We start from the raw sequence: 13,195 nt of genomic DNA, 5'->3' as shown, positions 1-13,195 counted from the left end.
TTTCTGAAGGGTTCTGATATCGAGAAGGCTATTTACACCTACAGTGAAAATGTACTTAATTCCTTAAATAACAAATTACAAGCAGCAGGTATTGTCTGTGATTTGTCAAAGGCATTTGATTGTGTGAACCACAACATCCTTTTAAGTAAATTAGAATTCTATGGTGTCACGGGCGGTGCTGCAAAATGGTTCAAGTCATACCTCACTAACAGGAAACAAAGGGTGTCAGTGCAAGGGACTAGTGAATTAAGTCATCAGTCATCATCAGAATGGGAAGAAATTACATGTGGTGTCCCACAAGGATCCATCTTAGGGCCATTGCTTTTTCTTGTGTACATTAATGATCTCTCATCAGTTACACTGCCAGAAGCAGAGTTCGTTTTGTTTGCAGATGACACAAGTATTGCAATAAATAGTATCTCAAGTGTAGTTCTAGAAAGATCTGCTAATGGTATTTTCATGGATATTAATAAATGGTTTAAAGCCAACTCACTGACATTAAACTTCGAAAAGACTCACTATATGCAATTCAGAACCTGTAAGAGGTTTCCACCCAGCATATGCATAAAATACAAAGAAGAGCAGATAGAATAGGTTGACAGTCTTAAATTCCTGGGATTACAACTTGATAATAAATTCAGTTGGGAAGAGCACACCACAGAACTGCAGAAACGCCTTAACAAATCTGTATTTGCAATTCGAGTGTTAGCAGACATAGGCGACATAAAAATGAAAAAGCTTGCATACTTTGCCTACTTTCATTCCATAATGTCATATGGTATAATACTTTGGGGTAACTCGTCAAGTCAAACAAAAGTTTTCAGAGTCCAAAAGAGTGTAATACGTATTATTTGTGGAGTAAATTCATGGAAGTCCTGTAGAAACCTCTTCAAAGAACTGGGTATACTAGCTACTGCCTCTCAGTATATTTACTCATTAATGAAATTTGTCCTAAATAATATATCTCTTTTTCCAACAAACAGCTCAGTTCATACATACAACAATGATCTGCACAAGGACTTAAAAGCACTTACTTTAGTTAAAAAAGGGGTCCACTACTCAGGAACACTCATCTTCAATAATTTGCCAGTAAACATAAAAAATTTAGTTACAAATAAATATCAGTTTAAAAGGAGCCTGAAAGACTTACTAGTGGCCAACTCCTTCTACTCCATTGACGAATTTTTTAATAGAAACAAATGATGTATTGTATATATTCATACTATTAGTACTGTTATTTCAGCTTAAAAAATTGACATGTTCCACATCCACGAGGATCTCCTCAGCACGGATCTATGGAACGAAAACTAATCTAATCTAATCTAATCTAATCTTATTGACAACGGACTAAATGGAAGCCTTAGACCTGTTTAGCAATTTCGCATAGGACCAGAATTTTCTCAGGTTATCTACCAAATCTTTTGCTAAGTTGCGATGGTAGTAGTTGTATGCCTCATGTGTAGATCTTTTAACAGATATCCGAATCTCTACAAACTTTCACTTGCCGTCGTTTGTGCATTCTCTTTTGAACTGAGAGTGCAACAGCCTCTGCTTTCTCAGCATCTTCCAAATTTTGTTATTAAACCATAGCGGATCTTTTCCATCCTTTATCCACTTACTAGGCACATAACTCTCCAGACCATGATTTACAATCTGCGTAAACTTTGCCTACAATTCCTCTACATCCATCATCTGTGGTGATGCCAATGATGACAAAGAAAATAAATGAAATAGTACTATATATGTATATATGGCAACAGTGCTGGTTGTCCTCTGTCAATAAAGCTCAGCATAAACTTGTAACATTACAAATCAATCACAAAAGGAGAGATCATGATATTTCACACATATGCATTTAAGGTAGATTTAGAGCCTTGTGTTTTACTGCAATTTTTAATTAACTTCATTATTTTGGTATGTTGGCACAAGTGAAGCAAATCTGCTTGATGTGTTTGCATTTTTCTTGTGGCAGATTCCTTACGTAGCGCAGGATGATGATCAGGTTGAAATGTAACACATTGCAACTTAACAAGCTGCTACAAAAGTAGTTTGGTAACTGTCATGATTTTCTGTTCAACTTATGATCTTATGATGGCAATTCTGCATATCCAAGGTAGATTTTAGAGTGGCATATGGTTGCTTGATCTGCAGTGGGTCCTACAGGTGCTGAGATTAGATGGTGAAGTGCATGTAGTCAATCACCATAAGGATTAAAGGTTTTGGCAGAGGAATCACAACAAATAAATTTGGTGCATTTCTGTAAAAACATTTGTTTGACGTAGTTCAGAGCATATTTATTTCATTATTATTATTATTATAATTATTTTAATTACAATTTCTTGTTGTGCATTATGTAGTAAAAGTAAGATGTAAAGCTATTTGAACACAGCAGTGCTTTCTTAGATATACTTTAATTGGAGGGGATAAGCCTTTGCCTTTCTCCGACCTTTACAGAGGGACCTACAGTTTAGAGTGGACCCTGAACCACAGTGAAGCTTGACATTTTCCACATTAACAAATAATTGTTTAGAATACTATACAAATAGTGTTGGTGTCTGTAGATTCACACTAAGGAAGGAACATAAAATATTTCATTAATTATGTGTTCTTTTTCAGAATGTCTAAGTTGAATAAGATTGCCACAGAAATTAATGTTGAATGTAATTTACTGGAGAATCTGCCAGTCTCAATAGGAGACTTTTCATACTTGCAGTACCTTAATGTGCAGTTTAATAAACTAACAGATCTCCCAGAATCAATTTCAGAGCTTGTTACGCTTCGTGAACTTGTACTTGCTTGCAACAGGTTAGTACAGATCTCCTTCATTGTTGGTTATCTTTTCAGGGACTTTTTTTTAAAAATTCCAGTTTCTTTTACAATACTGAGATTTCTATTTGTTTGCATAAATTAAGATTTTATAACAGGTCAGTGTCTCCTTGAATACTTGATGTCATATTAATGTAATTATCATGGAGTACACTGTATTTAAGTACATTAAGTTAATATAAATACTGTGTCTTGTCTTTCGTTAATTTTTATTTTTCTGTGGTTTAAATTGGAGGTTCTTGGTTGTCTTTGATTTCCACAGTTTCTGAGGCAGCATTAGAATTTTCATTTTTTTACATGGCGTCCTCTTGGGTAAAATATTCCGGAGGTAAAATAGTCCCCCATTCGGATCTCCGGGCGGGGACTACTCAAGAGGACGTCGTTATCAGGAGAAAGAAAACTGGCGTTCTGCGGATCGGAGCGTGGAATGTCAGATCACTTAATCGGGCAGGTAGGTTAGAAAATTTGAAAAGAGAAATGGATAGGTTAAAGTTAGATATAGTGGGAATTAGTGAAGTTCGGTGGCAGGAGGAACAAGACTTTTGGTCAGGTGATTACAGGGTTATAAATACAAAATCAAATAGGGGTAATGCAGGAGTAGGTTTAATAATGAATAAAAAAATAGGAGTGCGGGTTAGCTACTACAAACAGCATAGTGAACGCATTATTGTGGCCAAGATAGACACAAAGCCCATGCCTACTACAGTAGTACAAGTTTATATGCCAACTAGCTCTGCAGATGATGAAGAAATAGATGAAATGTATGACGAGATAAAAGAAATTATTCAGGTAGTGAAAGGAGACGAAAATTTAATAGTCATGGGTGACTGGAATTCGTCAGTAGGAAAAGGGAGAGAAGGAAACATAGTAGGTGAATATGGATTGGGGGGAAGGAATGAAAGAGGAAGCCGCCTTGTAGAATTTTGCACAGAGCATAACTTAATCATAGCTAACACTTGGTTCAAGAAGCATGAAAGGAGGCTGTATACATGGAAGAAGCCAGGAGATACTGACAGGTTTCAGATAGATTATATAATGGTAAGACAGAGATTTAGAAACCAGGTTTTAAATTGTAAGACATTTCCTGGGGCAGATGTGGATTCTGACCACAATCTATTGGTTATGAACTGCAGATTGAAACTGAAGAAACTGCAAAAAGGTGGGAATTTAAGGAGATGGGACCTGGATAAACTGAAAGAACCAGAGGTTGTAGAGAGTTTCAGGGAGAGCATAAGGGGACAATTGACAGGAATGGGGGAAAGAAATACAGTAGAAGAAGAATGGGTAGCTCTGAGGGATGAAGTGGTGAAGGCAGCAGACGATCAAGTAGGTAAAAAGACGAGGGCTAATAGAAATCCTTGGGTAACAGAAGAAATATTGAATTTAATTGATGAAAGGAGAAAATATAAAAATGCAGTAAATGAAGCAGGCAAAAAGGAATACAAACGTCTCAAAAATGAAATCGACAGGAAGTGCAAAATGGCTAAGCAGGGATGGCTAGAGGACAAATGTAAGGATGTAGAGGCTTGTCTCACTAGGGGTAAGATAGATACTGCCTACAGGAAAATTAAAGAGACCTTTGGAGAGAAGAGAACCACTTGTATGAATATCAAGAGCTCAGATGGAAACCCAGTTCTAAGCAAAGAAGGGAAGGCAGAAAGGTGGAAGGAGTATATAGAGGGTTTATACAAGGGAGAGGTACTCGAGGACAATATTATGGAAATGGAAGAGGATGTAGATGAAGACGAAATGGGAGATAAGATACTGCGTGAAGAGTTTGACAGAGCACTGAAAGACCTGAGTCGAAACAAGGCCCCGGGAGTAGACAACATTCCACTAGAACTACTGATGGCCTCGGGAGAGCCAGTCATGACAAAACTCTACCATCTAGTGAGCACGATGTATGAGACAGGCGAAATACCCTCAGACTTCAAGAAGAATATAATAATTCCAATCCCAAAGAAAGCAGGTGTTGACAGATGTGAAAATTACCGAACTATCAGTTTAATAAGTCACAGCTGCAAAATACTAACGCGAATTCTTTACAGACGAATGGAAAAACTGGTAGAAGCCGACCTCGGGGAAGATCAGTTCGGATTCCGTAGAAATGTTGGAACACGTGAGGCAATACTGACCTTACGACTTATCTTGGAAGAAAGATTAAGAAAAGGCAAACCTACGTTTCTAGCATTTGTAGACTTAGAGAAAGCTTTTGACAATGTTGACTGGAATACTCTCTTTCAAATTCTGAAGGTGGCAGGGGTAAAATACAGGGAGCGAAAGGCTATTTACAATTTGTACAGAAACCAGATGGCAGTTATAAGAGTCGAGGGGCATGAAAGGGAAGCAGTGGTTGGGAAAGGAGTGAGACAGGGTTGTAGCCTCTCCCCGATGTTATTCAATCTGTATATTGAGCAAGCAGTAAAGGAAACAAAAGAAAAATTCGGAGTAGGTATTAAAATTCATGGAGAAGAAGTAAAAACTTTGAGGTTCGCCGATGACATTGTAATTCTGTCAGAGACAGCAAAGGACTTGGAAGAGCAGTTGAACGGAATGGATGGTGTCTTGAAAGGAGGATATAAGATGAACATCAACAAAAGCAAAACGAGGATAATGGAATGTAGTCAAATTAAGTCGGGTGATGCTGAGGGAATTAGATTAGGAAATGAGACACTTAAAGTAGTAAAGGAGTTTTGCTATTTAGGGAGTAAAATAACCGATGATGGTCGAAGTAGAGAGGATATAAAATGTAGACTCGCAATGGCAAGGAAAGCGTTTCTCAAGAAGAGAAATTTGTTAACATCGAGTATAGATTTAGGTGTCAGGAAGTCGTTTCTGAAAGTATTTGTATGGAGTGTAGCCATGTATGGAAGTGAAACATGGACGATAACTAGTTTGGACAAGAAGAGAATAGAAGCTTTCGAAATGTGGTGCTACAGAAGAATGCTGAAGTTAAGGTGGGTAGATCACGTAACTAATGAGGAGGCATTGAATAGGATTGGGGAGAAGAGAAGTTTGTGGCACAACTTGACTAGAAGAAGGGATCGGTTGGTAGGACATGTTTTGAGGCATCAAGGGATCACAAATTTAGCATTGGAGGGCAGCGTGGAGGGTAAAAATCGTAGAGGGAGACCAAGAGATCAATACACTAAGCAGATTCAGAAGGATGTAGGTTGCAGTAGGTACTGGGAGATGAAGAAGCTTGCACAGGATAGAGTAGCATGGAGAGCTGCATCAAACCAGTCTCAGGACTGAAGACCACAACAACAACATGATTAAATGTTCATTATGTGCAACTTGCATTGTGTCAAGAAATTTTAAAGTAACTTTTTGACTTCAGGATTGTATGCTTTTGAATTTGTAGGACACAATTAACAAATTGCCACAAAGTTGTGTCCCCCCTCCCCTCCTCCTGTTGTGTCTTCTGTGGAAACACATTTATGTTTAAGACATGATACACCAAACATTGTGCTATAAATATGTAAAGGAAGTTCTATCGGAATGTAAGTACATTAAGGGTAAAGGAGACCACTCACCAAGTAGTGGAAGTGTTGAGATGTCGACAGGCACACACAAAAGGGAAAGAAAACTTGCTAGTTCCCAGAATAAATCCTTTTTGAGCCTCAGTACAACCCCCGCCCCACATATGGACACACAATGCCAGGATTGTACTTTGACTGGTGATGTGGGGTTTGTGTCTGGTTGGGAGGGGGGGGGGGGGGGGAATGGTTAAGGGAGAGAGGTGGGAGGCAGAAACATGGATTGGCAGTAGGTAGCGAGCAGCTTGGAAGGTGACAGCAGATTGGTTGTCTAGGAATGTGTAATGGAGGGGTGGCAGGTTCACAGGTTAGCCATGTGATAAACGAGCACCATAGGCAGTGGGGTGTGTCGCCCAAAGATGGTGATCTGAAAATGTGGATTGGGAGGGGGTGATAGGACAGAGAAAAGGGAAACTGTTGGGCAGAGAGTGTGTGGACAGTTAGTTAACTGAGACTGAGGCCAGAAGGGTTATGGGAATGAAGGATGTGTTGTAAGAATAACTCCCATCTGAATAGCTCAGAAAAGCTTGTGGTGGAGGGAAGGAACCAGATCGCCCAGGTTCTGAAGCAGACATTGAACTTCAGCATGTTGTGCTCAGCTGCATGTTGTGCCAATGGTTCATCAACTTTATTCTTGGCCACAGTTTTCCAGTGGCCATTCATTCTGGTGGGCAGCTGGTTGGTTGTCATATTAGTGTAAAGAGCTATGCAGTGACTGCAGCAGACATGGCTATTTTCAAAGGTGGCCCTGCCTCTGATGGGATAAGATTAATGTTTGGGATGCAGTTGGGAGGAGTGTGGCTCAAAACCATACCCGACCTCCTTGACTGAAATATTTTGTGGATTTCGTGCATCTTGTGGCTATGGCACAATGTTACCTTAAACAAAGTCACAAACAATTTCCTCCTTCATACTTGTCCATCCTGAATTAATAGTTAGTATGAAAGGACCTGGTCATCAGTGACACATGAAGGTTTAAACTTCCTTTCCCTCTGTAAGAAGGCTTGCCATGTGTTAACTCTGCAATTTGTCGACAAGTGACCATGAAAGATTTAACACTTTTGTAACGATCACTTCTAACAAAAATAATAAATTAAAACAGTGCAATTTGGGAAGAAAAACATTTATAGCACTAAAGTATTGTTTAAATGCATAACTCTGTGACTGTTAGTTGAGATGTAATGGTTATCTAAGGTTTTCAGACTTCCATTAGTTGATGACTAGAGTGTTATGAGGCAAAGAAAAAATATATATAAAGCATAAATAACCAGAAATATTACTGTATCCAGACCCTGAACCAGCATAAACACCAAATATCATGACATAGGTAGATGTGGAGCAAAACTTATTTTGTTTATATTTGTAACCATGGAAACACATTTTACAATTATATAATGCTGCAGAATGCCAATAAGCATTTTTAGGTTAACATTCCAGATTCTAAAATTGTAATAGACCCCATTAAAAAGATGTACTTTCAATTAATTTTTCAAAATTCTACAAGTTCAGGTTTTCTTTCTGTATTTGTGTTTTGAAGCTGCTCGTTATTTAATTTGTATCAGGATACAAATCTGTCTGTGAATCGTGTGAACTTTAATTCTGGGTGATACCATATTTTAACTGTTTGTGTATTGTATTCTCTGAGGCGGGATGTGGGGACGAGCTGTGCTATTGCCTCAACAAGTGTGGGAAACTGCCCAAAAACCACTCTTCAACTGGTCAGTGTACCAGCTAACAGTTGCTAATCTTCTGCATGGATTCAATCCAGATTTTGCTCACCTCCATGTCTCACAAACTAGGGCACTGCACACTACACTGTAAGAACAGGTCATGTTCTGGATGCGCAAATCATATTTTACCTGAAACGTACTTTGATTGTTCATCTCAAACATTACTGAAAAGTAAATGTCATAAGTCATTAGAAGATACCTCTGCGTGATATCTGATTATCATCTCTACACAGTTTCTTACTCCTAATTTTTGTGAACTGTAACTGCTTAAATTGCTTTATTTTTGTTTTCAGTTATGGTTTTTAGCTGAAGTTTAAAATGCTAACATAAAGCATTTAGTTATACCTGTCTTAAATTGCATATGCACCAACTTGTAAGATTATTGGTAGAAAGAGTGTTGATTTTTATCTGTGTTCTTAGTAATTGTTGATATTAAAAATCTACTTGGAGAAACATAATTATTCACATTACAGATTTCTCTAAGAGTAATTATTATGTATTTGTGCTATGAAAGAATTCTTGACATTACAGGTTTCAATATATACCACCTATTATTGCAACCTTACAAAGTTTGGAGATTTTGGATTTGAAAGGGAACACCTTGGCAGAAATTGATATGGAAGTCCTCTCTCAACTAGGAAGACTTGCAGTACTTGATTTATCAAACAATAACATATCATCTGTTCCACCACAACTTGGGAACTTGAGGCAGTTAAGGTGAGTTCCTTATTGTAACTTTGTTTAAATTGGTATTTGACAAAAAATCTAGAATGAGATATTTGCAGTAGCTATGGCAAATGATAGGAAAGATGGGGAACTCTGAATGCCCCATGTTAGACTGCAGTGCAGTCTTGCAAGGAACATTGAACAGCTTGCTTGCTTGCAGCTTGGTTTCATATTAATCTATATTAGAGAAATAAAACTGATTTTGCAGCTTAGTATTGTGCAAGCCACATTGTTCCCAATGAAATTCTTTTACAATTAAACTTAACTGAAAGAGAGGCAAAAACAAATAATCTCCATAATGTACCGTAAGGGCAATGCAAATCTCACATCTGTTTTTTTAGATTTTTCTGATACTGTTTGCTGTTTCAGTTCAAAGTGGCTCCATGCATTTTAAGATATAATTGATAAATCTGCAGTGTAATTTCCATTTAAAAGATTAGTAGTAGTAGTAGTAGTAGTAGTAGTAGTAGTAGTAGCAGTAGCAGCAGCAGCAGCAGCTTTATCCATCCGTAGATCATTTTTTACAAGGATATAGGACATGTCAAAGTATTTACAAGTTTAGACCAATTTGAAATAAGCTAATTCATATACAAATACATTTACGGACTTCTAGTTGGACACAATCATTAGATTTACTCCTGGTATACAATACTTTTTTTGCAAATAACTTATTAAATAATGTAATGCCACACTGTTCACTTGTATCTCACAATCAGTCACTGCACACACTATACACACATTGTTTCATAACACTTCACTCATTACACACACACACACACACACACACACACACACACACACACACACACACACTGGTGATCTCTGGGCCATTTTCTGTACCGCAACTCGCAACTTCCCATTTGCTATCCTGAAAAACTGAGTCGGCATCCCTCTACAATGAGTGAGATGCTGAGCTCAGAAAGAGGAAGAGATGTTAGTATTGTGCTATGCATAGCTTGCAGTTAAGTACATCTAGAAAAGGAAAAAAGAAGGAAAAAATAATAATTTGAAGGTGTTATGTGGAATGTTGGATGTTTTATAATCATTATTATTATTATTTATTTGTATAACTTTTTTTTTACCAAACCCCTAATCTGTTTTATCTAATTAATCCTTCAATGCATAAAGTGTGTTGCATAACAGGTACTTGCTAGCTGCCTTTTTAAGTAAGTGTATTTTTGTAATTTCTTTAATATCTCTTGGTAATTTATTGTACAGTTTTATTGCTTGATAGAAAATGCTGTTTTGAGTTTTATGTTTATTTTTTCTTGGTAATTGTAAGTTGAGTCTAGCTCTTGTTCCATGGTCATGACAGAGCTGTTTGTGCAGTAATTAACAATGTTATTTTTAATGTGTACAACTGAATGGTGAATGTATTCACATGGAGCAGTTAAAAAGCCCAGTGTTCTGAACAGATCTTTACAATGAGCTTGACTACTATTATTGGTTATTATTCTTATTGCTCTTTTCTGGAGTTTGAAAATTGTGTTCATATTTTGTGCATTTGTTACCCAAAAAAGAATGCCATAGCTAAGAACTGAGTGTACATATGAATAGTATGTAACTGAAAGACACTGCATGTTACACACTGATGATAGGGTTCTAAGGGCATATCATGCTGATGACATTCTGTTTGCAAGTACACTTGTATGTTCACACCACTTCAAATGAGAATCAATATTCATTCCTAGAAATTTTGCCTTTGTTACACAGTCTATAGAGGTGCCATCTACATTTAATTTTGTCATTTTTCCTCTTCAAACTGAAATTCATGGCATTAGTTTTATGTTCAATGTCACTTTATTGCTTATTGGCCAATCATAACCTTCCTTGGAGTTTCATTTGCTTACTGTGCAAGGAGTTCTGTTGTTTTCTCAGTGACTATAATATTGCTGTCATCAGCAAAGACAATTTTTTCACCATGAGTAACACTACTGGGAAAGTCATTGATGTATATCAGGAATAGTATTGGTCCTAATATGCTACCTTGCGGAACCCCTATATTAATGTATTTTGGTTCTGATAAGTGTTTTACTAAATGTTTGGATCTATTTGAAGTATGTGTTGTTTCTACTCTTTGTACCCTATATGCTAGGTATGATTGATACCAGTCATTAGCTACCCCTCTTATTCGTAATGCTTGTAATTTATTTAATCGAATCTTGTAGTCGACTGTATCAAAGGCCTTAGAAAGATCCAAAAATATACCTGTGACACACTCATCTTTAGAGCATCAAGTACAACTTTTGTGAATTCTGCTATGGCTGACTCCGTATTTTTGACACTTCGGAAACTAAATTGTGATTCGCTTAAAAGATTGTATTTATCCAGGTAATTCATTAATCTGTCTTTCATAATTGCTTCTATTATTTTTGAGAATCGTGACAGCAGGGAGATGGGCCGGTAATTTTCTATGCCTTCCGCAGCACCTTTCTTGAGCAAAGTTACAACTCTTACCTGTTTTAACTACTCTGGAAATGTCCCCGATGTGAAGGATTAATTTATTATATTTGTTAAAGGGCCTTGTATAATCCGTATGCATTGTTTCAGTAAACACATTGGTACTTCATCTAAGCGTACTGACTTTTTATTTTTTAGTTTTTGAACAGTTTTATTGACATCATACTCAGTGGTTGGAAGTAACATCATTGTATTTAATGCGACATTATTTACAGGTGTTAGATTTGTTTGGGGATTTTTTTTAAGTTCTCTGCAATACTTGAAAAAATGCTCATTTACATAGTTTGCTAAGTTTTATGGATCATTTATTACCCTATCCCACTCCCTTAGCAGCATGTTATTCTGCATTTGTTTGTGTATCCCTGTTTCCTTTTCTATAACATTCCTGATTGCTTTGCTTTTATTCTCTGCATGATATATTATTTTGTCATTAAATGACTTTTTTGCAGCAATCAGCACCTTCCTATAGGTCTTTTGCATCTATGATAGATATTTAAGAATTTGGATCATTGTGGCTCTTTTTCATGGAACTGAGGTATTTAAGTGTTTGGGAGGACTTCTTAATACCTGCTGTCATCCATCTGTTTTTGTGAGATGTTGATACAGACATGCATACTTTTGGAAATGCATTTTCAAAGTTCAATATAAATAATGTGGAGAATTTAGAGTGTTTCATAGTCACATTGGTTTCTTTATACACTTCATCCCAGACTTTGTTTGCTATTTCTTTTGAAAAATCTCTGATAGATGTCGTTTATAGGCTTGGAGTTCAGGGAATGATTCAATGCCTGATTTTACTGTTGTTATTTGACATAGATGGTCTGATAGTCCTACATCTTCTACAGCTACATCACATTTTTCCTGTTCATATTTGTGGCCACATGGTCAATTGCTGATGCAGTCATTGTTGTAACTCTTGTTGCACTATTGACCAAAAGGGACGTGTCAAAACTTTGAAGGATGTTTATGAAGGTGCTGCTGGATTCATTTATGATACTAGTGTTGTTAATGTCTCCACACAGAATTATGTTGACCTTTATACTTGAGACTTTATCTAGAACTTCTGTTAATTCATTGAAAAAAGTGTCCACACTACCACTGGGAGATCTATACACACACAAAATCATTAATTTCTTGGTGATATCAAGCCCTGTTAATTGAATAGCTGATATTTCAAAGTGTTTGTCTTCGCTTACTGTACTGAGGTCATGTCTTGATTTGAACTGTTCCTTTTCTGATGTAAATGCATGATCCTCCACCCCTTGAAGCAGTTCTGCAGTGAGAGTTTGCCCTTTCGTACAGTGATAATACTACATGTTGGATTTCTGTGTCTCTGCACCAGTGCTCAGTAACACAAACTAGTGTGCAGTTCAAAGATGGGAGCTCAACTTCTAATAGTTGTATTTTATTTTTTATTGATTGCTTGTTTTGATGGAGGATTGTTAATTCTGTGAAATGCCCCAGGTTAATCTTTCGAATGGTTTGTTTTTCTTTGTGACATCTGGTATGTGTGGTATTTGAAGTTTTAAAATCTGTCTTGTGAGTGATTGTTTCAGTATTTTTTAAACTGCTGGAGATACTCTTTAGGCAGGGGAACCCGCTGTCTGGATTACCCTAAAAAGACCTACTTTTCCTACCAATGACAACAGGTATTTGACCATGTGTGGCCAGAGATCCATCCCCCTATACTTTCATGAATCAGCTGTACCAATGTTCCCTTCTCAGTCCTGTTTAGGTGTTGGCAATGCTAGTGAAACCCCATCTGTTGATAGTGTCGACGGGCACCAGAGAAACATGAACAAAGTTGGCTGTCCTCAGAGCCATCCCTAACCCCACATTGATTCACCTCTTCCCCAGGATGGAAATCATGAACTGTGCCTGGGGTAAACAAACAACTAACTAGTCCTGATAGTG

General features: G+C 37.2%; 1 protein-coding gene and 1 long non-coding RNA gene across 3 annotated transcripts in view; one reads left to right on the top strand and one right to left on the bottom strand.

Moving 5' to 3' along the window:
- Positions 1-13,195, bottom strand: part of LOC126248965 (uncharacterized) — a 94,859-nt gene that overhangs the window by 54,205 nt on the left and 27,459 nt on the right. The gene's annotated exons all lie outside the window — the stretch shown is intronic.
- LOC126248963 (leucine-rich repeat-containing protein 40-like) overlaps positions 1-13,195 on the top strand; it is a 238,926-nt gene that overhangs the window by 225,177 nt on the left and 554 nt on the right. For both annotated transcript variants that reach the window (XM_049950513.1, XM_049950512.1), the window contains 2 exons: positions 2,617-2,805; positions 8,627-8,812. In XM_049950513.1, coding sequence (XP_049806470.1) covers positions 2,617-2,805; positions 8,627-8,812 — 375 coding nt within the window. The remainder of the gene's footprint in view (positions 1-2,616; positions 2,806-8,626; positions 8,813-13,195) is intronic.

The sequence above is a fragment of the Schistocerca nitens genome, chromosome 3 (genome assembly GCF_023898315.1).
Source record: "Schistocerca nitens isolate TAMUIC-IGC-003100 chromosome 3, iqSchNite1.1, whole genome shotgun sequence".
NCBI lineage: Eukaryota > Metazoa > Arthropoda > Insecta > Orthoptera > Acrididae > Schistocerca > Schistocerca nitens.
Note: the sequence above shows the minus strand (reverse complement) of the source record. Positions and strands in the feature narration are given on the sequence as shown.